Genomic DNA, 25,733 nt, shown 5'->3' with positions numbered 1-25,733 from the left:
CTTGTCCAAACCTTTCTTTAAGCTAACTGTTTTAACTACATCCTCTGTAAATGAATTCCAGAACTTAATTGTGCACTGAGTGAAAAAGAACTTTCTTCGGTTTGTTTTAAATTGACCTTATGAGATTGAGGAAACTACTCGACACATCTTTTCATCCTGGCTTTTGGATTTGGCCAGTAAGATATTGCTGAGATGATCAATGTTGGCCATGGCTTTTTTTGTTTTATTTTGTTTGAGAAGACTCAGCTTTTGACAAGATTATGTACATACTGTCTGTAAGTTTTGTTTTATGTTTATGGAATTAAATATGTTATTCTGTTCTGTGCTGAGAGGTTTGGAATAGCAGGTTATAAATTTTATAAATAAAAAAATGTGCTACTTGCTAACTTCATGGAGTGCCCCCCAGTTCTTGTATTATCTGAAAGAGTAAAGTCTTCTCATGATTTTATAGACCTCTATCATATCCCCCCTCAGCCGTCTCTTCTCCAAACTGAACAACCCTAATTTCTTTAGCCTTTTCTCATAGAGACAGTAATGATATTCAATCACTACTAACATGAGTCAGATCTGAACCCATAACTTAAAGGAGAATAAGAACATAAGAACATAAGAAAATGCCATACTGGGTCAGACCAAGGGTCCATCAAGCCCAGCATCCTGTTTCCAACAGTGACCAATCCAGGCCATAAGAACCTGGCAAGTACCCAAAAACTAAGTCTATTCCATGTAACCATTGCTAATGGCAGTGGCTATTCTCTAAGTGAACTTAATAGCAGGTAATGGACTTCTCCTCCAAGAACTTATCCAATCCTTTTTTAAACACAGCTATACTAACTGCACGAACCACATTCTCTGGCAACAAATTCCAGAGTTTAATTGTGCGTTGAGTAAAAAAGAACTTTCTCCGATTAGTTTTAAATGTGCCCCATGCTAACTTCATGGAGTGTCCCCTAGTCTTTCTACTATCCGAAAGAGTAAATAACCAATTCACATCTACCCGTTCTAGACCTCTCATGATTTTAAACACCTCTATCATATCCCCCCTCAGTCGTCTCTTCTCCAAGCTGAAAAGTCCTAACCTCTTTAGTCTTTCCTCATAGGGGAGTTGTTCCATTCCCCTTATCATTTTGGTAGCCCTTCTCTGTACCTTCTCCATCGCAATTATATCTTTTTTGAGATGCGGCGACCAGAATTGTACACAGTATTCAAGGTGCGGTCTCACCATGGAGCGATACAGAGGCATTATGACATTTTCCGTTTTATTCATCATTCCTTTTCTAATAATTCCCAACATTCTGTTTGCTTTTTTGACTGCCGCAGCACACTGAACCGACGATTTCAATGTGTTATCCACTATGACACCTAGATCTCTTTCTTGGGTTGTAGCACCTAATATGGAACCCAACATCGTGTAATTATAGCATGGGTTATTTTTCCCTATATGCATCACCTTGCACTTATCCACATTAAATTTCATCTGCCATTTGGATGCCCAATTTTCCAGTCTCACAAGGTCTTCCTGCAATTTATCACAATCTGCTTGTGATTTAACTACTCTGAACAATTTTGTGTCATCTGCAAATTTGATTATCTCACTCGTCGTATTTCTTTCCAGATCATTTATAAATATATTGAACAGTAAGGGTCCCAATACAGATCCCTGAGGCACTCCACTGTCCACTCCCTTCCACTGAGAAAATTGCCCATTCAATCCTACTCTCTGTTTCCTGTCTTTTAGCCAGTTTGCAATCCACGAAAGGACATCGCCACCTATCCCATGACTTTTTACTTTTCCTAGAAGCCTCTCATGAGGAACTTTGTCAAACGCCTTCTGAAAATCCAAGTATACTATATCTACCGGTTCACCTTTATCCACATGTTTATTAACTCCTTCAAAAAAAGTGAAGCAGATTTGTGAGGCAAGACTTGCCCTGGGTAAAGCCATGCTGACTTTGTTCCATTAAACCATGTCTTTCTATATGTTCTGTGATTTTGATGTTTAGAACACTTTCCACTATTTTTCCTGGCACTGAAGTCAGGCTAACCGGTCTGTAGTTTCCCAGATCGCCCCTGGAGCCCTTTTTAAATATTGGGGTTACATTTGCTATCCTCCAGTCTTCAGGTACAATGGATGATTTTAATGATAAGTTACAAATTTTTACTAATAGGTCTGAAATTTCATTTTTTAGTTCCTTCAGAACTCTGGGGTGTATACCATCCGGTCCAGGTGATTTACTACTCTTCAGTTTGTCAATCATGCCTACCACATCTTCTAGGTTCACCGTGATTTGATTCAGTCCATCTGAATCATTACCCATGAAAACCTTCTCCATTACGGGTACCTCCCCAACATCCTCTTCAGTAAACACCGAAGCAAAGAAATCATTTAATCTTTCCGCGATGGTCTTATCTTCTCTAAGTGCCCCTTTAACCCCTCGATCATCTAACGGTCCAACTGACTCCCTCACAGGCTTTCTGCTTCGGATATATTTAAAAAAGTTTTTACTGTGAGTTTTTGCCTCTACAGCCAACTTCTTTTCAAATTCTCTCTTAGCCTGTCTTATCAATGTCTTACATTTAACTTGCCAATGGTTATGCTTTATCCTATTTTCTTCTGTTGGATCCTTCTTCCAATTTTTGAATGAAGATCTTTTGGCTAAAATAGCTTCTTTCACCTCCCCTTTTAACCATGCCGGTAATCGTTTTGCCTTCTTTCCACCTTTCTTAATGTGTGGAATACATCTGGACTGTGCTTCTAGAATGGTATTTTTTAACAATGACCACGCCTCTTGGACATTTTTTACTTTTGTAGCTGCTCCTTTCAGTTTTTTTCTAACAATTTTTCTCATTTTATCAAAGTTTCCCTTTTGAAAGTTTAGCACGAGAGCCTTGGATTTGCACACTGTTCCTTTTCCAGTCATTAAATCAAATTTGATCATATTATGATTACTATTGCCAAGCGGCCCCACCACCGTTACCTCTCTCACCAAGTCCTGTGCTCCACTGAGAATTAGATCTAAAATTGCTCCCTCTCTCGTCGGTTCCTGAACCAATTGCTCCATAAAGCTATCATTTATTCCATCCAGGAACGTTATCTCTCTAGCGTGACCCGATGATACATTTACCCAGTCTATATTGGGGTAATTGAAGTCTCCCATTATTACTGCACTACCAATTTGGTTAGCTTCCCTAATTTCTCTTAGCATTTCACTGTCCATCTCACCATCTTGACCAGGTGGACGGTAGTATACCCCTATCACTGTAGTCTTCCCTGATACAAAAGGGATTTCTACCCATAAAGATTCAATTTTGTATTTAGTCTCATGCAGGATGTTTATCCTGTTGGACTCTATGCCATCCCGGACATAAAGCGCCACACTTCCTCCCGACTGCTCCTCTCTGTCATTGACTGTATAACCTTCAGAGGATTCCCTCCAGCCATCCACTCCCATTTAATGATATATTTAATTAATTTATATAGGAAGCAACTTTTTCATGTGTGCTTTTGAAAATAGTAAGCAGCATACAGCATACAGATAATGCTTTTTTAACACACAGGACCTGGATTTGACTCAGTCCTTCAAACTTTGTTTCCTGTAGTAGGTTCCACTTCCAGGGCTGGATTGTTTGCCTGTTAGTTGCTCCTAGATGCAGCAGCTGAGGTGTAATCCGAGGATGCAAGATCTGTGTGAGGAAGAGGTGCTTCACCTCCTTCTTGCTGCAATTGGCAGTCTGTGGGGTCTGTCCCACGGACCACTACTCTTATTTCCAGCTCAGGCCTCCCAGGACATCCAACAACATGGCTATCCTCCCCAGCTCAAGCACACCAGCCCGCTGCAGCGCTGCTAGGTTGATGTTGCCACTGCAGAGAGGCCAACACCACCATTACCGCTCACTAGGGAATCCCTTAGGCGTACACGCACCCGACCTGTGCATATTTAAAGGGTCCATGGTGGGAATCACTCCGCGGCACCCTCACATGATATCATGGAACCACCAGTATTTAAAGCCTGCTAGAACACCTCTCCAGTGCCTCGGCAATAGGTTGACTCCTTTGGAGTAGTACTTTGCCTCTGCGTTCCTGGTCCTAGTGCCTGATGCTTGCTTCTTAGTTTCTGATTCTGCTGTGTGTTCCTCCTGAGTTCCTGTGTCCTGTTCCTGGTTCTTGGGTAGTCTGGTTTGTCTTCTGAGTTTTTGTCTTTGTGGTCAGTCTCCCCTTCATCTCCATCTCATCTTGCTCCTGTGGTTCCTTGTCCTCCCTCCTCCATTTCATTCCTTGTCTCATCAGACTGGACTGCTGGCCAAGTGTGTGATATGATCTGTGGCTCACTTGCTAACATGGTTACTAAGCAGGGGCCATGGGGGGAACTACAGGGCAGAAGCTTAAAAAAAAAATCATTTAACAATAACGTTTCATTGGCATGGGATGATTATTTCTGCTTTAATTGAACACCATCCAATATATATCAGAGCTGGAGAACAGAGAGAGAGAAAGACATGAGGACAAAAGAGAAAGAAACTATGATGGAGACATGGGATAAAAAAAGACCGAGAGTGTACAAAGTCAGGAGATAGACTCAATGACTAGGATAGAAGAAAGCCATGATATCTGGAGGAATGGGGGGAAAGATAGGGACTGAAGTGGGAAAAACTGGAAATGGGATTAAGGTTGGAAGAAATCTGTTGGAAGTTAAGTGACCCAACAAAACTGCAGGGAGCAAGTGATGGGTGGGGGGAACTGGGAAAAGAAGACAAATGTCCATTATATTTTTAGTACAGATTATATAGTGTTTCATCTCTACAACAGATAATTAAAGATGGTAAATACATTGTAAACCACAATAGTAGATAGTATAGTGCTGATTAAGTTCATGGAACCTTGTCTTAGCTGGCTCAATAGATGAGATGGTATAGATCTATTGTGCCAGCTACGACAAAGTTCCATGAACTTAATCAGCGCTATACTATCTATTATTGTGGTTGTCACCATTTTTCTGTATACCGCTCATTGTCTCCACTTCTCATTAGCCAAATGCATTGTAAACCCATGTTAAGGGTTTGAGCTTCACTCTGGAGTCTATGATGTCACTGGAAGCCTTAACTGTAATTACAGCTCCATCCTTGGTGACTTCCTGTTCCTCACCAAGTTACTGCCACCTTTATGCTCTGTATTATTCTTTTTTTTTTTTTTTTTTTATAATTCAAATACTACTGAAAAAAGTATTTGGAACAACAGGCGTCATCCCGCATTGCAATCATACAACGATATACGAAATGCAGTACAACATGTAAGCGCTCATAAACTAGAACATTAGCTCAGTTCTGAAATAAGTCCCAATCCCCCCAACCCTCTCTCAACCCCCCACACCCCACATTCTTTAAAATAAAACCAAAGATTACAGAAGCCTCCATTCTACCACACCTATGGCATTGATGAATCTTTTTCAGACAGCCTTTGTACATAAGGATTCCAAATTTAGTTGAACCACTGCAACAAATCTTTCTTATAAGCAGTACATTTCCCCATAAAATAAACTCTCCCCAACTGAGAACACACTAAAGGTAAAGAAGGCAAAAACGGTGTCTTCCACCAATAAACCAGATCACAACAGGTGGCTATTTTGCAAAAATAGGGGTTTGCTCAAGTGTGCCAATATTAGGAACTAGAGCTCATAACAAAAGAATTTAGGGTGTTTTTGGAATTTTAGCCCTGAGAATACTAGAGGTGCAAGCTATCAGTTCCTCCCAATATTTACAGACCTTAGGGCAACTCCACCATATATGGAAAAGAGATCCTGTTTCCCCAGATCCACGCCAACATTTATCATCAATAACAGCATATAATCTGTGCAATCGTTCAGGAGTGAGATACCTTCTAAATAGCAGTTTATATCCATTTTCTATCAAAGGTGAGGAGAATAGTTGATTGTGATATAGAAGTAATAGCCCCAAGATGTCTCATCTATAATGTCCCCCAAATCATTCTCCCATGCTAGTATTCATCTAAGTTTTACCTTCAATTTCACATGTAACACAGCATATATTTTTTAAATGGTCCCACTCATTTTATCAGCTTTACCAGCTTTATCAGCTATTGAGAAATTTGATTGGATCCCTTCCTGGTGAAGAAAATGAACCGCTTGGAGATAAGGGGACCAATCCCTCATACCCAAAGGGTGCTTCCCTCTCATGAAATTGAAAGAAACAACACCCCTTTCCTCCTAAAGCTCCCACACTTGGTAACCCCCAGATTTTGCCAATGCTGCCAAATAAAACTAAAAATTCTCCTTTGCCACAATTTTAAGTCTTTTTCTGGAATTTACACTGGTAGAGGTTGGAAAAAATTGCATAAACAAGGTAGTATATTCATCTTGACAGTGGCGATTCTGCACCTAACCTACTTAGCTAAGTCTTGAGAAAGCTTCCTCAATAGATTATCATAATTCAACTGATACAGTCAATCATGAGAAGGGCCAATATTCACCTCCAAATACTTCACCCGGTCTTTAGCCCATCTAAATGGAAACTGTCCCCTTAAATGATCAACTTGCTTATTCGCTAGTGTGAGATTCAGTATTTCCAATTTTTCCTCATTCATTTTAAATCCAGATGCCCTGGGGTTGTGAAGGGCTCTCATTGGGCTCCCTGTTGCCTTCCTTCCCTCCTGGAAAATTGTGGCTGCTTGGCTTTCCTTTCTCAGAGGAGGAGATAACTTTGAGCCCTAAAGATCACAATCCTCCTCCAGCTCCGGGTTCTCAGATGACCATGTCTATTGTCCACCTTGGAACTGGATCTGGGTTCAAGATATGAATCCAGGTACTGGGGTACATTTGGTTGGACAAGATACAGTTTCTTCATTAGATTTTGTTTGGTGGGCCATTGTTTGTTTGGCTTTTTTCTTGTAAAAAAAAACTCAGTAAAAATCTAGATGATTTTTCCCTGTCTGCAAATTGGTTGCTGAACAATCCTTGATGTTAGGCCATGAAGAGAGGCTCAAATCTTGGTGATTTGGCTAATCAGGAATTCAGATCTGTTTGTATTTCAGATTATACAAATATGAAAAGACACTTAGAATTCATGGAGAACAGCTCAAGATTTCTTAATTTACGTTTTATGAATTTTCCTTATTCCTGTTATTAGCCCTAAACAGTTAATTATTCAATACATGAAAGAAATTGTGGGTATTTCTGATGAGCATATACCACATATCTCTAAGCTTTGTTATGTTTCTAATGTTTCTTCAAGGGATGAGCCTGGTACTTCTGTTCTCCAGTCTGATTCCTTCAAGTTAACTAATTTTCTTGAACAATGTAATGATGTTATTAATGATTGTACTACTCTTTTGGTCTCTTGCTCTTCTGAAGTTGATAAAAATTTAATTATTAGGTTATTCTTTAGTAATAAAGATGCTCTGTTTATGGGGCATAAAATTTGGATTTTCTTCTGATGTTTCTAGAGACAGACACATAAATCTTTTTCAGTTAAAAAAACATTGTTCTGAGTTTAGGAGGTGAGTTTTGTGTTCATTATCCTGGTAAATATCATATTGAATTAGATTGGAGCAAAAATGTTTTTTTTGTTTTTTTTTAATTAAGCCAGTTCATGATATTATTAGACAGCAGATCAGTGTTGAATCCTGCCTCCACCCTAGAGCCTAATTAAGTTTGCAGTAGAGCGATCATAAGTGTATAATTTGAGTCAGATTTTCTTTGTGTATCTTTTTAGTCTATTCCTTATAGTCCTTCATTTTTTTTTTTTTAATTTGAACCATTTTCATATTGCCCCTGCTTCTGTAAACTGGTGCGTGTAACATATGTGCACCACTTTGCTGTGAGTGAGTGAGAGAGAGACTCTTTATAAGGCTCAGTTTGATACTGTATATATGGACCATTGTAAGTGGGCACTTTGATTCAGGGGTGAGTTTTTGGATAGTGGGTTGGGGTTAGAGAGGGGTGGTGTTACAAACACATTCAGAGGTATACATTGTAAAATTGACATCATTGAAGAATTTTTTACCTTATAAGTGATGAAAATTCGAACAATTCGAGTTGATTTGTACACTGCAGTGTCTGCTATAAAATCAACTCCTTTTCATTTCTCTCTCTCTTGATGTTCACTGGACTCCTGCACCTAACGAGGAGCTGTAGCAAAGTGGCACATAAGATATGTGCGTATAGCTGCAGGCGTTTGTGAAGAATATTTTATAACCTACATGCATAGGTTATAAAATAGCATGTATTTTTTGCGCGGTGAGATAAGTGTTTATAGACGCGTGCGCAGCCCTTTTAAAATCTACCTGTAAGTAACCTGCTGCCATTTGGGTTGATCCTCTCTGCTACAAGAATTAGTAGTTGCAGTTACAAGAGCCTAAGGATGTTTAACCATCATGACAGCAGCCTGTAGTATTTTTGCAGCTTCAGTGATCGTCTTAACTCAGAAGGAAACACCACTGATGGTAAAAAGCAGGCCAAATGGAAGCAACCATGTACATAGTAACATAGTAATGACTAGGGATGTGAATCGTTTTAGGACGATTAAAATTATCGTCCGATAATTTTAATATCGTCTTAAACCGTTATGGAACACAATACAATACAGATTCTAACGATTTATCGTTATAAATCGTTAGAATCGTGAGCCGGCACACTAAAACCCCCTAAAACCCACCCCCGACCCTTTAAATTAAATCCTCCACCCTCCCGAACCCCCCCCCCCCAATAACTTAAATAACCTGCGGGTCCAGCGGCGGTCCGGAATGGCAGCGGTCCGGAACGGGCTCCTGCTCCTGAATCTTGTCGTCTTCAGCCGGCGCCATTTTCCAAAATGGCGCCGAAAAATGGCGGCGGCCATAGACGAAAAAGATTGGACGGCAGGAGGTCCTTCCGGACCCCCGCTGGACTTTTGGCAAGTCTCGTGGGGGTCAGGAGGCCCCCCACAAGCTGGCCAAAAGTTCCTGGAGGTCCAGCGGGGGTCAGGGAGCGATTTCCCGCCGCGAATCGTTTTCGTACGGAAAATGGCGCTGGCAGGAGATCGACTGCAGGAGGTCGTTCAGCGAGGGTTCCGGCGCCTCGCTGAACGACCTCCTGCAGTCGATCTCCTGCCGGCGCCATTTTCCGTACGAAAACGATTTGCGGTGGGAAATCGCTCCCTGACCCCCGCTGGACCTCCAGGAACTTTTGGCCAGCTTGTGGGGGGCCTCCTGACCCCCACGAGACTTGCCAAAAGTCCAGCGGGGGTCCGGAAGGACCTCCTGCCGTCCAATCTTTTTCGTCTATGGCCGCCGCCATTTTTCGGCGCCATTTTGGAAAATGGCGCCGGCTGAAGACGACAAGATTCAGGAGCAGGAGCCCGTTCCGGACCGCTGCCGTTCCGGACCGCCGCTGGACCCGCAGGTTATTTAAGTTATTTGGGGGGGGGTTCGGGAGGGTGGGGGATTTAATTTAAAGGGTCGGGGGTGGGTTTTAGGGGGTTTTAATGTGCCAGTTTTTCGATTTTTCGATTTTTCGATTTTTAACGATTTTTCACGATATTTTACCCCCCCAAACGGCAACAATACGATTCCCTCCCCCTCCCAGCCGAAATCGATCGTTAAGACGATCGAGGACACGATTCACATCCCTAGTAATGACAGCAGAAAAGGACCAGATGGCCCATCCAGTTTGCCTAGCAAGCTTCTTATGGTAGTATCTGCCGCTCTGTGCAGATACCCCCAAGCCTTATCATAAAGTTTGTATATATTTACTATCAACCAAAACCAAGCAACTATCAAACCCATATATTATTGCTAGCAACATTTTTACTGGGTGAGGAGCCTTCTTGATAATTTAGACAATGCTGTTTTTTGGGACTTAACTGTGGAAGCCATCCTGTGCTTTTTCCCTTATGTCTGCGTGACACCCTAGATCTATATCTGATGCTTTCCTTCCTAAGCGTAGGGACAATATGTTTTCTCTCCTCTTGTGAATTGTAATAGGGGAGAGACTGTTATAGATTTTCAAAGACTAACCTTGCTACTGTATGGATCCTAGCTTTCTAGATAGAGATAAGATTGAATACGTCATATGAAAGTTGTGGAAACATGCAACTATATCACACGGGACATTCTTTCGTGGTGAGCCCAATGAACTATGTGCTCTGTCTATAATAATCTCACTAACCTGCTACACCTCCTCATTGGTCGCTAAAACCGCATTACAAATACTGTTTATCAAAAGCATGCAGTTAGTATATTCAGGGCCTTCAGGGATCCCTCTCAAGTGGAGATTTGTAGATCAGCGGAATACAAATTTTATAAATACATTACACCGGTAGGATCTATTCTCGAGGTCCTCCATTTTCTGACTGATCTCCAACTGGGCTTGTTCGAACTACGCTACCGATTTCTAGCATTGAGCAAGAGTGAAAGCTTATTTATCCAGTCTTGTTTTGCCCTCTTTGACTCTCCTTCCAATGTCCATTAAATCACCTCACAGCTCAGACACTCTATCCAGGATTTCCATATGTATATTTATTATGTCTGACTAAAGACTGCAAAACTATTCTTGGAAGTCCACACAGGTGAGGATATCACTAGTATGCATTTTCGATGCATTACCAGCCACTCCTTGATCTATTTCAGAAGGCCCAAAATCAAACTCCTCAGTGGCCTCCGGGATTCCTTCAGGCACTGTGCTATTCCCTGAAAAAGAAAACTTGAGTCTACTGATTTCTTTCTATATGACATCAAAGAGGTGGGTATAATATTAGTCTCGCTCAGATGTGTCAGAAAAAGCCAGAAGAGAAGCTAAAGCTGAGAATTTAAATAGATGGAGCAGGGAGCTCAAGAATTAAGCTGCCATTTAGTGTGATGATGTCAATTTCTCCCTGCCCTATATAATTCTACAGTGTATACAGGCATCAAGGAGCAAAAACCTATTTTAGAACAATTATTTGACATTTTAAACAATATAATTGATTTTCCCCTTTTTTTTTTTGGTTTTATTTCATTCTAGAGGAGAGAATGAAAAATGATCTAAGTAAGCTTAAGGAGTGATCACAGGTTTGGCAACTGAGATTCAATGCCAAGAAGTGCAGAGTTATGCATCTGGGGTGCAGAAATCCAAAGGAGCTATACATGATGCGAAGTGAGAGATTGATGTGCACAGCCAGGAAAGAGACCTCAGAGTGATAGTAACAGAATATCTGAAAGCAGCAAAGTGATGTGACAAGGTGGTGGCTAAGGCCAGACGAATGCTGAGCTACATCAAAAGAGGCATAACCACCAGGAAAAAGGAGGTGATATTTCCCCTGTACCGGTCATTGGTGAGGCCTCATCTGGAGTGCTGTGTTCAGTTATGGAGACTGTAACTTAAAAAGGATAGAGATAGATCGAAGCAGTCCAAAGAATGACAACCAAAATGGTGTCTGCATCAAAAAACCATATGAGATGACACTGAAGGACCTAAATATATCCTTCTGGAGGAGAGAAAGGACAGCGGAGATACATTTAAATACTTGAAGGGTATTAATGATGCATGGGAATCAAGCCTTTTCCAATGGAAATAAAACTTAGAAGCTCCAATGGGTGAGACTCAGGAACAATGTCAGGAATATTTCTTCATGGAACGGATGCTGGATGCATGGAATACCCTCCTGAAAGAAGTAGTTGACAAGAAAGAATTCAAAACAGCTTGCGATAAACACAGAGGATCCCAGTGGCTAAAGTTATGGAATTGAAAATAAGTGATAAGCTGCATTGGGATAAGCTGCACGGAGTGGCAATTACTACCTTTAACAGATGGCATGAAGCAGCAGTTATCTCCGTTAACAGAATAAAAATAAATAAATTAAAAAAATAAATTAAGCTTGCTGGACAGACTGGATTGATAACTTGGGCCTTTTTCTGTGTCATTTACTATGTTACTATATTAGGAGATACTTTTCATTTAAAAAATGATTCCTATTTTTGGCTGTGACCATGAACTTAAGTAAATCAGGGATGCTGCTGGGCTGATCATCAGAACACAATGTAGGCATCTTACAGACGTGTCCACACCCGGGAACTTTTAAATTCTAGTCACCCTGAGATTGCTGTTGATTAGCATGGAGGGGTCAAGAGGAGAAGTAATACATATCAGCTTTCTTTCTTCTACCACCCACCTTGCATACACTAATCGACACTCTTTCTCTCTCCACCACCACTTTTCCCCTTCAAGGATGACCCTAGCATTCTTCCTTTCCTGACCTCAGCATTCTCTTTCCTCCAACCTCTCTCCAATAAGTTACAGCTCCTTGACTTGGACTTGCTCACTTTACTCTCAGCTGAGTCCCAAGTACTGGAATCACAGCTTGAAACTGAGCTGTGTCTTTTGCAGTCCCTTTTCTCCAGTTTCTCCCCACATGTTGCCTGCAGTATCTATTCAGGTTCACCCCTCCCTTCCTGTTTTTTGCAGACTGCCTGATGAGGAGTAACTGGATCATTAAACAGAGAGGCTCAGAACTTTCTAATGTTTCCCCCGAGACCTGGCAACAAATTCCCAGAATCTCTAGGTGAAACCTGGAGAACTTTGTTATGTGTATGTTGTATGATCATGGCATTAGAAGCTGGGAAGTAAATGCAGGGAAGGAGAATTTTAAATCTAGGGAATAAACCTGCCCTATCTTAAATTCTAAACGAGTTACAAAACACAACATTCATAAAATACAAAAACCACAATACTAATATTAGACAATTTAATGTTTATTCATTAAATCATTAACATCAAATGAAATAATTCAAGATATATGAAAATTACTACAACATCAATACAAGTAATAAAAAGGAAATAGAATGGTAAATCATAACAAGCCCACATAAGGGGGAGAATACCTAGCAGAGAAGCTGGGTGAAAAATTACATTTACATATTGAACCCACTTATATCTCCATATTAATCAGATACAACACCTACTTATTTCCTTCAGTCTTATAAAAAAGAAAACACTCTAGATGGAGAGGATAAAACATTACAAATTGATTATTCTAAAAAGAAACTAAATACTTGCAAGGGTATTTAAGAAAGAAAAGTAGCAGCTATATCTAATACTTTTTGCCATTAAGAAAGAAATTGTTTCCTACGGACTTGCATTATCCAGGAAACATCAGGAAAAACTTTAATCTTTTTACCCCAGAAAAGGAAATTTTCATAGGAAAAATATTTCTTAAAGATCAGGTCTTTATCGCATTTAGAGCAAATGGTCACAATTAAGCTAGCTCTTGCTGACATATGATCAACAGAAGACTCTAAAAAAATTAGACACCCCGGGCCGGATTTTAAATGCCCTGCGCGTGTAAATCCGGCCGGATTTACGTGTGCAGGGCCCTCGTGTGCTGGCGCGCCTATTTTGCATAGGCAACTAGTGCGCATACAGCCCCGGGACGCGTGTAAGTCCCGGGGCTTCGTAAAAGGGGCGGGGAGGGGCAGGACCGGGGTCAGGGGCGGTTTGGGGCGAGACCGGGGGCGTGGCGCCGGCCCGGGGGCGTGGTCAAGGCCTCCGGACCAGCCCCCGGGTCGGGTGATGGCGAGCTAGCAGCCCACTGGCGCGCGCAGATTTACGCCTGCTTTCAGCAGGCGTAAATCTGGCAACAAAGGTGGGGGGGGGGTTTTTAGATAGGACCAGGGGGGTGGGTTAGGTAGGGAAAGGTGGGGGGAGGGCGAAGGAAAGTTCCCTCCGAGGCCGCTCCGAAGCCGCTCCGATTTCGGAGCGGCCTCAGAGGGAACAGGCAACGCGCACCGGGCTCGGCGCCCGCAGGTTGCACAAATGTGCACCCCCTTGTGCGCGCCGACCCCGGATTTTATAAGATACGCTTGTATCTTATAAAATCCAGCGTACTTTTGTTCACGCCTGGTGCGCAAACAAAAGTACGCGCTCGCGCAAAATTATAAAATCTACCCCCCCAGGACTATCCAAAACTAAACTATCTAATCCATCCTCTTTAACCTGCAATAAGTTTTTCCTTGGTAAATAAATCTTTGATAAAACAGGAATTTTCGAATCTCATTAATATATTTCTTGATTATTCTCTATTTCCAATTGATTATGGATATATAAACTAGGGATGTGCATTAGTTTCATCCATTTCATACGTTTCCTATACAAGCATGTAATATGAAACGTATGAAACATATGAAACAAATGCACATCTAATTGGCATGTAATGGGAAACGTATGAAACGAATTAAATGAATGAAACGAATGCACATCCCTAATATAAACTATCCTTAACATGGGATGCAAATGTAGCCTGGAGTGTAACCACTTAAGATGGTATACCTGCCATAATGCCTTCAAAATTGTGAAGTTTAGTCTCAAATTCCTCCATCTTGAGTCTCGTCTCTGAAGAAAAATTACAAAGCTGAAATACTGACTGGGAGAAGATATGATCTAATTTAGCAATTACCTCCAAATATCCAATAAAGTAACATTCTCAGGTCCCACATAACCTCCTGTAACTCCCACAGAAGGGGGAACCACTGCTGGAAGAGGGACTGATGATGATTTGGAAACAGGAACCTCAGTAGATTGATTAATTCCTTCAAAAAACCCCAGGTGTCTTACTTGAGTATTGGATGTGTGGATCAATGTATCCAAGTCCAAGGATTCAGGTACATAAGTAGACTAACCTTGTGGTTGGGGTGATGGTGGGTTATTGCCTGAACTTAAGGATATCCCCAGAGAAAAGTTCTCCAAACTTAAATCTTCAATAGGCAGTTGAGATGATCAAACATGTATCACCTTGAGTTTTCAACGAGGATAGTGAAGTTGTAACTAATTTGCTCTTCCTCTTCCTTTCCATCAGAACCTGCTCGCCAATGGCTATGCATCACAGGGCCTTTATTAAAATGGAAAGATATCACTGGCTGATTATGTTACTGGAGCCGCAGGAAGATAGGAAGGGAAATTGTGCCTCATTGTTAATTCTCATGCCAGCTCTCATCCCATATAAGTGGCAGGCACACACAACCAATGACACTTCCAGTGTCCCCTTGAACTCTCTGCTGGCTCTCCTGAAATGTGCACCACAGGGCCTTTGTTTAAATCGAAAAATATCGCTGGATGATGACATCATGTGTTGCGGGAAAAGAAGAAAGGAAACTGTACCTTATTGTTAATTTTCACGCCGCTCTCACCAGATACAAGCAGTAGGCTCACATAGCTGACATTTCCAATATTCCCTTGCATGTTCTGCTGGCTCTCCCCAGGATATAAATATTTTAAACATTAAACATGAGCTGGAAAAAGGTAGTGAAGAGTGAGGTTATGAAATTTGCAAATGACAAAAAAATTATTCAGAGATTATGAACCGACTGTGGGAAACTGTGAGATGACCTTGCAAGACTGGGGGATTGGGTGTCTAAATATCAGATGAAATTTAATGTGGACAAATGCAAAGTGAAGCATATAGGGAAGAATAATCCAAACTATAGGTACATGATGCTGGGTTTCATATTAGGCATCGCCACTCAGGAAAATAATCTTGGAGTCATTGTGAGCAATACTTTGAAATCCTTGGCCCAGAGTGCAGTGGCAGTCAAAAAAGCAAATAGAATATTAGGTATTATTAGGAAAGAAATGGAAAAGATGATATCATAATGCCTCTGTATTAATCTATGATGTGACCACACCTGAGTACTATGTGTAGTTCTGGTTGTCCTATCTCAAAAAAGATATAGACTCAAAAAAGATATAGAGGAATTAGAAATGTTAGAGAAGGGCAATCAAAATGATAAAGGAGATGGACTGGCTCCTCAGTGAGGAAAGGTTAAACAGGTTAGGGATCTTTAGCCTGGAGAAGAGACAGCTGAGAGAAGATAAGATAGAGGTCTATAAAATATTGAGTGGAGTGGAATGGGTAAACAAAGAATAATTATTTACCCTTACAAATAATACTAGGACTAGACATTCCTCTTTTAAAATTATATATAGCATAATTAAAACAAATCGGAGAAAATATTTTTTTCAGTCAGTGCACATTTAAACTGGAATGTATTGCCAGAGGATGTAGTAAAAGCAGTTAGCATAGCTGAGTTTAAAAAGGGCTTAGAAAAGATCCTGGAAGAAAAATCCATAAACCATTATTAGCCAGGTACACTTGGAGAAGCCACTGCTTATCTCTGGTTATGAGCAAGAAAAAATTGATCTATTCTTTGGGATTCTGCTGAATACTTGTGACTTGGATTGGCCACTATCAGAAACAGGATGTTGGGCTTGATGAACCTTTGGTCTGATCAAATATGGCATTTCTTATGTTTTTTGTAAGGGGTAATCCATATGAAGTTGGATGAAGGGTGGTTCAAAAGGAATAAAAGAAAATACTTTTCAACTAGGAGGATGATGGACATCTGGAACAGATTTCCAATGGAAGTTATAGGAGATAAAACGAGGAACAATTCAAACATGTAAGAGAGTAATTAGTGTGGTCCCTTGCTAGTGACTTCAGTGTCTCTAAGCAGACTAGATGATGGGGTAAGAGAGTAGGAATTATGGATGTGTTCTGACACATCATAGTATGAGGTGTTTTTAATAAATCTCATGAACCGACTTGGAACAGAATTCTTTTGGCATTATCTCTCCAAGGGAAAGATCTGCCTGTCCTGGGAAGGTGGCTAGGGCCCAAGAACAGGGTACCCAGGTGTTCCATGGTGAACCATTGAGACTACTGAGGAACCAGAAGGAAAATCTTTGGGATGGAGGGATCCCATTCTTCTCATTTGTCTTGGAAGATGCTTTCCGAGATTAAAAGTAGAGTTTCAAGTTGCAATCAAGAGATAATTTCCCAACAGAGCTGCTGTTTATAGGATAGCAATAGCCAGGATTTTCTGCAGAATATCAGCAAGTTCCCAGTCTGCATGAAATTTGCAGGTACCATTGGGGAAGTGCCCAGGGAGGCTCCCTTGTGAAGAGTACCTACTGCCAGGGAGCAGATTTATCAAGGATTGTGATTTTTCTTCTGGACTTTCAGGTACTGAAGTGCACTTGTCAATGGTGAACTACTTGTGGTTTTATTCCTGCAATCAAGTTTGAGTAAAAGGATTTCATTTTGAACAGCAGCCACTGTGTTCCTGTACATTTTATGTGCTGTGGTGTTGCAGAAGACCTGTTGAAAAATCCCAAGGGACTTGAAAGATTTTCATTTTCCTGCTGACAGGAGAAGAACTGAGGAGCATGGATCCAAATGTGCCCTCAACACTCTAAAGTGAGCTCCTGAGCCCAGTTAGCAAGCAGGACAGGGGCTATACATGCGTGGAACAGACTACTGTTGAGTAAGACAGCAGACTAAGCAGGCCTAAATGAGCACACTTGGGTTTACCATGTGGTCCTTATCTGCCAACCTGGGGTTCCAGAAAGGGATAAGAAGGGGTAAGGGCCAGCCCAGACAAGGAGCTTACAGCCCCAGTCTGGCTAGACCTTCTTGACTGGTTGGAAAGAAAGGCACTTGGCAGTTGCCCCCTCTGAAAATTACTATTTCTCTCTATGCTACCCCATAGAAAAATGTTTGGAACGGCTGCTGATGCCAACATCTATATTTCTATATCTTGAGGATTCTCGCTGCTGTCTGAATCCTGTGCTGACCAGTTTCTCCTTGCCACTTTATTCTTAAAAGATGCAAAAGCAAAATAAATGTAACCTCTCAAGACACTGTGAGAATAGGCCCCCAGCTTCTCGCCTGCTGAACAATTTTCCTGAAATTAAATTGGCCTCTCCTCCGGCCTTTGTGTTAGAGCAATCTATAAAAACATGGCTGGCAACAAAGGGAAAGATTAATGACTTCCCCACAACTCATTAGTTTAATACAATCTGGTAGAAGATTCAGGGATTGTTAGAAATACAAATATCAGCACCATTTCTCTTCCATGTAGCTACTTTTCTGCTTTGCATGCTGGCTTACTTGAGGCCTTCATTAGTTGAACCCAGAAGAGCCTTTATGGTCTTGGGGATTTATGAAAAAGCCCAGGAGGACCCATTAGTAGGTCACTGGCAACAAACTTGAGAAATATTCAGAACCGCATCCTATTGACTTACTTCTACCGGTGGACAGTGTATTTTCATTTAGGATAGGGAGGAAATTTTCAGCAGCCCACATATGCCTGAAGTCTGCATGTAGAAAGTACACCCAAACTGACCTGAATTTTCAAAGCAGACTTATGCATGTAAGTCCACTTTGAAAATTCTTGGGTGTGCAGGAAAACAGTAGCAACATAAACACATGCATTTACACCTCCTCAGGAGCAGGTGCAAATCAAAAGTGTGGGTGTAAATTGTTTCCCTGCCTCAACTCTGTCCACTGGGCAGCCTCTTTGAAGTGCACAAAAAAATATGCAAATTGTTTTTGTGGGTACTTTTAAGTGCACAACCTCCCAGGCAATTTTCATAAGGCCATTTACACACATAGAACTGGGTTTTATGCACATGTGGGCCCTCCTTGGTCCAGACTATGAATTACCCCTATGCTTGGGGTAGGGAGTACCACATGAGAAAGTATATTTATTAATATGATTTATCTTCGGGTTCATAGCTTGAGTGGGGGATGAGATAGGGTCCCAGTCACCCCAAAACCACAATTCTGTGCCCTTCCCAAACAACCTCTCACTTGTGGCACCACAGACCAGATAAAATCATCACATCAGAATAAACAGTAATTAACCCTTTTATTAGTATTGTGTAAGCAGACAGTAAATCCAACCAGAACATTAAATGGGAAAAGTATAGTAGTGAAGTATAACAAACTTTCCAGTTTTATTTTATATCAAGCAATGCAAAAATAACCCTGGGTATGACCTCTTATGGATACTGATATGGATAGTAAAAAAATAAATAAGGAATGGTAATAGAGAAAATTAGGAGGGAAAGGCAGTGAAGTACCCAGCTTTCAAAAATTGTCTTTATCCTGAATACTCAAAAAAAAAAAAAAAAAAAAAAGGAGGGGGAAAAGATCCACCCCAATGTCACCAGTTTGTAAAGGGTGCACCCTGTCCCAAACATAAAATTGTGTGAAAAAAAAACAATCAATAAAATGAAGTCCCTCTTCATGGTGGAGCTGGCTAGATGACAAACCAAGAAGATGAGCACTGCAATGCATGGAAGGTCTCTCTCTCCTGGGGGGGGGGCTTCGCCAAATGGTTTACTTGGCACTAAACAGAGAGGTCTGGTTTCAGTTTCTTACAGAAAGACCATGGCCCACCAGTGTTTCTTTCCCAGTACCTGCCAGCAAGGGTTTATGCTTGTCTTCAGCTGAAAGACTGAAGCAGTTAAAAGGAGATACTGAATTTATGACAAAAGGAAAGGAAATAAACCTTCTCCCTTCTCTGTTAAGATACTCTCTGTACATAGTTTAGATTTATTTAACACAGTCTCTTAGGTTCCTGGGTCTGGATATGTCTGGAAAGGAAATCTCTCATTCTCTCAGCTCCTGGCTCCTCTTTCCCTTGTTGGGATTTTACATGTAACTTGTCATTGGACAAGAACAGCTGTCTGTCTCTCTATTTTCTCAGAGTGCAGACTTTTGTCTTTCCCTCTTGATAATTAGTTCTTTAAGAGAAGAACTGATTGCAGGGCTGCCAGATGCATTCCTCTTTTCCTGGCTTCCGGCTCCTGGCCGTCCCCACCCTGAAAATTGTGCCTTTTCTCCCTTAAATGGTCTCTCAACATTCCTTTGGCTTCCTCCTCTGCTGGTTATGTAGTGCCGTTCTTTGAGCAGGCTAAACAGTACAGCCCATTTCCCAACCCGCCAACACTGTCAGCACCAGATGTCAGCCCCCACAGAACACCCGTCATTCACAGGAGAGCACACAGGGGTTTTTGACGCACTTCTACACTTCTTCACCTTGGCTGCGGCAGCCTGCAGTCTTTGCAGGGCCAAAATCCCCTCCCGACAGGTCCAAAAAACATTACTGAGATCCAGTCGTAATTCGGTTCACACTGTAAAGCTCCAACGTGTAACAAGCTCATGGGAATAGGAATCTGGTCTATAGCAGTTTGCTACACACGTAAATACTGTATCTTTGAAAATGTGTCCCTAAAAGCCTAAGCACCACCCATCATCTAAATAAATTACATAATTGCTAATGTTCTCTGAGTTCACTTACTGTTTTATGTAATGGTTGTTGATGATGTAAACCGGAGTGAAGGCAGCTAGCTATACCTCGGTATAAAAAAAGCTTTAAATAAATAAACATAAAAATGATTCCCAAAAATTAAAGATTAAAAAACAGTCTCTGAACATGACAGATTGGTCTATTTACTTGTTGATCACAGTTAACAATGATTAGCCATAATAGGACAGTTCTTAGCCGATGCTTTTTGACTGTGGTTGGGAATAATTGACATTACTTGGCTTTTGCTTTCTGGCTATGGTTAGAGTAGCAGAGTAACAGTACAGGTATCATGGCCACCTAGTCACCACTGTAAAGTCAATTATTCCATCATATTAGTATTTGTTATAATCTGATCAACCATATAGCTCTTTATCAAGGGGTCAAGCTGAGCTAGTCCATTGCATACAGGGAAATGTAGACTTATTTTTTTTCAAAACCAGGACTAACTCAGTCTGACCTCTTAGGCATGGAGCTATATGGTCACCCTTGCCATAGCTGACTATAACCAATGTGAAGGTACTACATAAACACAACTGGTAAATGACTAGAGCTACCATGGCAAATCACGGTCAATCACTGGCAAACGTGACCATAGTCATCCATAGTAGAAAGGCACTTAACTCTATGATTCTGGTTTTTCTATTGTCTATATGCCCCCCACTCACTACCATCTTAGAAAGTGAAGCAGCTTACTTCTCTGTGAGCGAGCGCAGCAGAAAGCCACAATGGTAGCCATGAGGACGAGGAATGCAACTCCAGCTCCTACAGCCACCCCTATGATTACAGCCATCGGCACAGACTCTGCAAAAGAAGAACAGAGGGCAAATCAGCTGGAAGAGGGTATTCCTCCTTAGCTTTACGCATCCTATTCACTGCACACATCTGTCCAGGCCTTATCCTTTTTCAGAGGAGATAGCCCTCCTGCCTCCCCACTCTCAACTATAATGGTTTGCCCAAAACATTGAGGTGATACATGTCACCAGGAACTGGTCAAAATCACAAAAAGCCCTGTTGAACATTATCTGCCAAACCTATGCCATTTTTCCAAGGAGCAGCATCAACAAGTTAAAATCTAAGACTCCCATTGCATAGCAGTTTGAATCAGACCAGGTTTTATGGTAGGCTTCATTAGCCATAAGTTATAACTGGCAAACTGTTGCTGTAGAAAATGTCACATTGTACAGTGTGGGAGTTATGCAGAAGAAAATGCCAGAATTTAGTGATTTATCTTGGTAAAGATAAATGATGTTGGAGTTCTGAGTCTTTATTGTAGCATTAAACAATTTTATATATGTTACAGAGAAATAACATTGCTATATTCCCTTAAAAGAGTTGTCAAAATAATGCTACATATCTAACACAGAGGCTAATGTACTAAAGTGCACAAAATTTCACAAAGTCCACTTCTCGTGTAAAAATAACAATTTGTGTGAATGGGTTGGGCTTAAGCGCACAACTTTTCATTTTTTATGTATAAAGCAGGCTTCATCAATTTTTTTTTACTTCACATGTAAGTTTACTCTTGCAAAATGTTATTAAAAATCAAAGTTAGTGTGCTGCTGTGATATAAATTCTTGCAAAGCAGATCATTAAGGGTTTGATTTACTAGGCATTTTTCCCATAGACATAGAATGGGAGAAAAGCCCTAGTAAAACAGGTCCTAAATATGTTTACAGTGCTAAAATACAAGCAAAAAGGCTTAAACAGCTCAGTTTTTGTTAAAAAGATATCTGTACCTCAATACATTTAGTTATATTCTTTGCAAAGTTGTCCATAGGAAATTTCTTTGCATAAGTTTTTTTTCTAGGCTTATATACATATGAATCCCTGCAGAAAACTTATTTGTGGGAAAAATCACAACCTTTGCATGCATTTTAATACATTGGCCTCAAACGCACAAAACACAGTGCCCAATGCACATGTTCTATCAGCATGGCATCCCTATCCACTGTAATGACACTCCATATGAGAATTATGTGAAATGCAAATATAATATTTCAGTTTAAATGTGAAAGATATCTGCTGGTCTCTTGGGGAAAAGGTGGTGGAACTCAGGAGGTGACAAGACTGAGAATCATATAGGAAAATTAGGACTATATCAATGAAATATGAAAGATAGAAAACTCAAGCTGAGAGAAGGTGAAACTGGCCCACAAAATGGCAGATTGACCCAAATTACTACAGTCACTAGAACCTACACTCCAACTCGGATTTTCCTTGAGCTGAAGAATCAGTATGCAGCCCATGAAATGGAGGAGAAACCATTTCTGGATGAGCAGAAACCAAAACTTGTAAATTCCCAAACTATGGGCAAAAGGTAGTGCTGGTTGGTGACTCACTTTTGAGGGGCATGTAGGCATCTACCTGCTGACTAAATGAGTTGATCTGGGAAGTGTGCTGTGTGCACAATCAAAGACAATACAGAGAGATTACTGAAAATACTCAAGCCTACTGACTACTATCCAATGCTACTCATCCATATTGGCATGAATGATACTGCCAGATACCACACAGAGCATATCAAAGGTGACTTCATGGCACTGGGAGAGAGAATAATGCAGATAAGTGCACAGGTGGTATTTTTCTCAGTTCTTCCAGTCAAGAATAAAGGCCCAGGAAAAGAAACTTACATTCTTGAGATAAATGAATGGCTGCACAGATGATGTCAACAAGAGCATTTTGACTTCCTGGACCATGACATGATGATTCAATGCCTGTTGAGCAAAGAAAGGGTGCACCTGTGGAATAAGGGGCACAATGCCTTCCGGAACTGGCTGGCAAACCTATTGAGAAGGATTTGAAACTAGGATCATGAAGGATGGGTGAATAAAGCCCTAAATTAAGTAAAAGTACTCCGTTAACTGAATCTTTAGATGTTTATAGAACAATGAGAAAGAGACATCTGGAAAGCTATGTACACTAATATTCATAGTATAGGAAATAAAGTCCCAGATCTAGAAGCAGTCATAAGAAGAGGCCATTATGGATACATGGTATACAGAAAATCATGACTGGGATGTAGTTATTCTGGGCTACAGTCTATTCAGAAAGAATAGGGTAGGAGGAATCTATCTATCTATATCTATCCATTTATCTATCTATCTATACAGCAGATAGATAGATACAGATATATAATAATAATAGTAGTAAAATAATAGAACTGCAGGACTTACAAAGTAAGGAGGAGACACTGTGGGTTAATCTGGAAAAAGAGAAAAAAGGAAATGAAATGTCTATTTATACTGGTGTGATATATGGACCCATTCACACCACCGAAGTGGAAGTTTCATTGTGCAAACCAACATTGTTTGCAGTTTTATGCTTATAAAAATTCTACTGTTTGCGCAGAATCTATGGAGAGTTTAGTTTTGCTTTTTAAAATTGTGAACCCATTAAAATAAAAATATGTGGCTTGTGTGAAGGTACCTATGAAGTATACAAAGTGGCATGTCTTTGTGAACTATTGTATGTGGGGAAGACACATTGCATGTTCCATAAGTAGATAATTGATCCTGTTTCATTAGTATCTTTTGATACTCCCTTGGAACCATGCACTGCTGAACGACTGTCGGCTTTCCCCTTTGTTCTAGCCTGATTGATTTTTTAATGAGAAAGTGTCTCTTGCCTATAAAAATGAGCTGGGGTGGATGGGAGGGAGGGAAAGACAGGCCCTATACTTAACTCCCTCTGGCTTGCTTATAATCTCATACACACACAAACTCTAAAGAATATACACCACTATTTCACCTATCCCCAAACTTTTTTAAGTCCTAAGATGTCCCAAAGCAATACTTACCAATCTTTTTCAGCCACCAGCAAGATGATCTTCTCTTCTCAATGCTCTCACTGGATTGAGAGGTTTGAATTTTGACTGCCATTAGTCATACACGTCCAATCCTCTTCTGCTGCAAAGGGTGCGGGGCCTCTGGAAGCTGGGGCTGTGGAGTTTAAAGCCTGGAACACTCGCTATGGCCCCTGGAGACTTCTCCCAGAGGCTGCTGAGAACGGTATGGAGATGAGCCTTCTGGTCCTCTTCTGCTGCAAGGGCTATGGGGGATCTAGAAACTGGGGCTGTGAAGCTTGAAGCACGGATCGCTTGCTGTGACCTCTGGAATCCTCTCCCATGAGGTTGCTGGGAACAGTATGCAGATAAACCTTCCAGTCCTCTTCTGCTGTAGTAGAAGGACTTCCTTATATATTGCAGTCTATTAGGGCCATACCGATTGCTGGTCCAATAGGGAGTTGGTGTGGGCAGTTCTCCTTATCTTTTCTTCTCCTAAACTTTATCAGGATATAGTTGCAGTTTTAGAGTCTCTATAACTCTGTTGTCAAATCCTCTGGCCCTGAATGCCTGAGGTTGCGGGTTTAAATCCTGCTGCCGTTGACAGTGTCTGGCTATTCTCTGTAGTATTCTGCCAACCATAGTCCAAAGAGGTAAAACATACAGCATCACTTCCCATAGCTAAACTTGCACCAATTGATTTGTCTGCAGCTGTAAAATCAATGTACCTTCTCATTCTTGTTGCTTGCCATCAAATCCAGCACTGGAAGACCCCATTGGGAAATGATCAGCTGAAAGATGTTGCTTGACTTCTCCCAGATCTAGATTATAGTCACTGAGATAATCTGCTTGCATGAGGCCATGCCTGCTATATGAGATGCTGATAGGGCCTGCTCTGACCATGGAAGAAGAACTTCCTAGAGTCAACAGAGAAACCTGTTGACTCTAGGTGCCTCCCTGATAATTTATGTAGACTATTGCATTATCTAGCATCACTCATACTGCTTGTCCAATCAGTCTGCATACTGCAGAAATGCATGAGCCTCCAGGAGACTGATGGACCAGTTTGTCTCCTCAGGAGACCACTGCTCCTGAATTGTGAGCTTCCCATTTCTTGAGACTCATATCCGTGGTCACCACAATTCAAATTGGAGTCTGTAACTTCATTCCTTGGGTCACATGTTCTCATGTCAGCTACTAGCACAACTTTTGATTCCCTGCCCAGGAATAGACAATCTCACCATGTAATTATGGGACAGGGGATTCCACCAGGCCTTCTGGAAAGGGTGCATGTGTGCCCTGGCTCAAGGAAACAACTCCAGGGATGCTGCCATAGATTATAAAGTCTGTAGGTAAGACCACATTGATGGACAATGTGCCACCTTCAACTTTTGTATCGGACTCTATAGTTTCAGAATGCATGGCTCCAGTAGAAAAACCTTGCCCAGAGATGTCTCAAACTGAGCTCCTAGATACATCAGCTCATAAGATGGCTGCAGACTGCTCTTGGACAGATTGACCACCCATCCCACCTAAATTACTCCAAGTCACAACCAGGTTCTCCTGGCTGGATCTTGTGCAAATCAATTAATCATCCAGATATGGGTGAATCAAAATGCCTTCCCTGCATAGCGTTGCCACTACTACACCCATTACCCTTTGAGAAAGTCCTTGATGCTGTGGCTAGACAAAATGGAAATACTTGGACCTGATAATGACACCAGTGTACCCCGAAATGCAAAAACCGCTGATGCTCTTCTGGTGTTGGAATGTGAAGGTATGGCTCTGTCAGATCCAGAGAGGTGAGGAATTCTCCTGTCTGTACTGCCATGACCACCG

The 25,733-nt window shown here is 41.2% G+C and overlaps 1 protein-coding gene across 5 annotated transcripts in view; it reads right to left on the bottom strand.

The window, feature by feature from the left end:
* The window catches only part of KIRREL3 (kirre like nephrin family adhesion molecule 3), a 1,312,393-nt gene that overhangs the window by 45,748 nt on the left and 1,240,912 nt on the right, over positions 1 to 25,733 (bottom strand). For 3 of the 5 annotated variants that reach the window (XM_029572739.1, XM_029572737.1, XM_029572738.1), the window contains one exon: positions 20,807 to 20,914. In XM_029572739.1, coding sequence (XP_029428599.1) covers positions 20,807 to 20,914 — 108 coding nt within the window. Of the gene's footprint in view, positions 1 to 19,905; positions 20,161 to 20,806; positions 20,915 to 25,733 lie in introns of those variants that run through there. The other 2 variants (XM_029572740.1, XM_029572741.1) reach the window with 2 other exon arrangements.

This window comes from Rhinatrema bivittatum, chromosome 12 (genome assembly GCF_901001135.1).
Source record: "Rhinatrema bivittatum chromosome 12, aRhiBiv1.1, whole genome shotgun sequence".
NCBI classification, from domain to species: Eukaryota; Metazoa; Chordata; class Amphibia; order Gymnophiona; family Rhinatrematidae; genus Rhinatrema; species Rhinatrema bivittatum.
The sequence above is the reverse complement of the archived record's forward strand: the minus strand, read 5'-3'. Positions and strand labels throughout refer to the sequence as shown.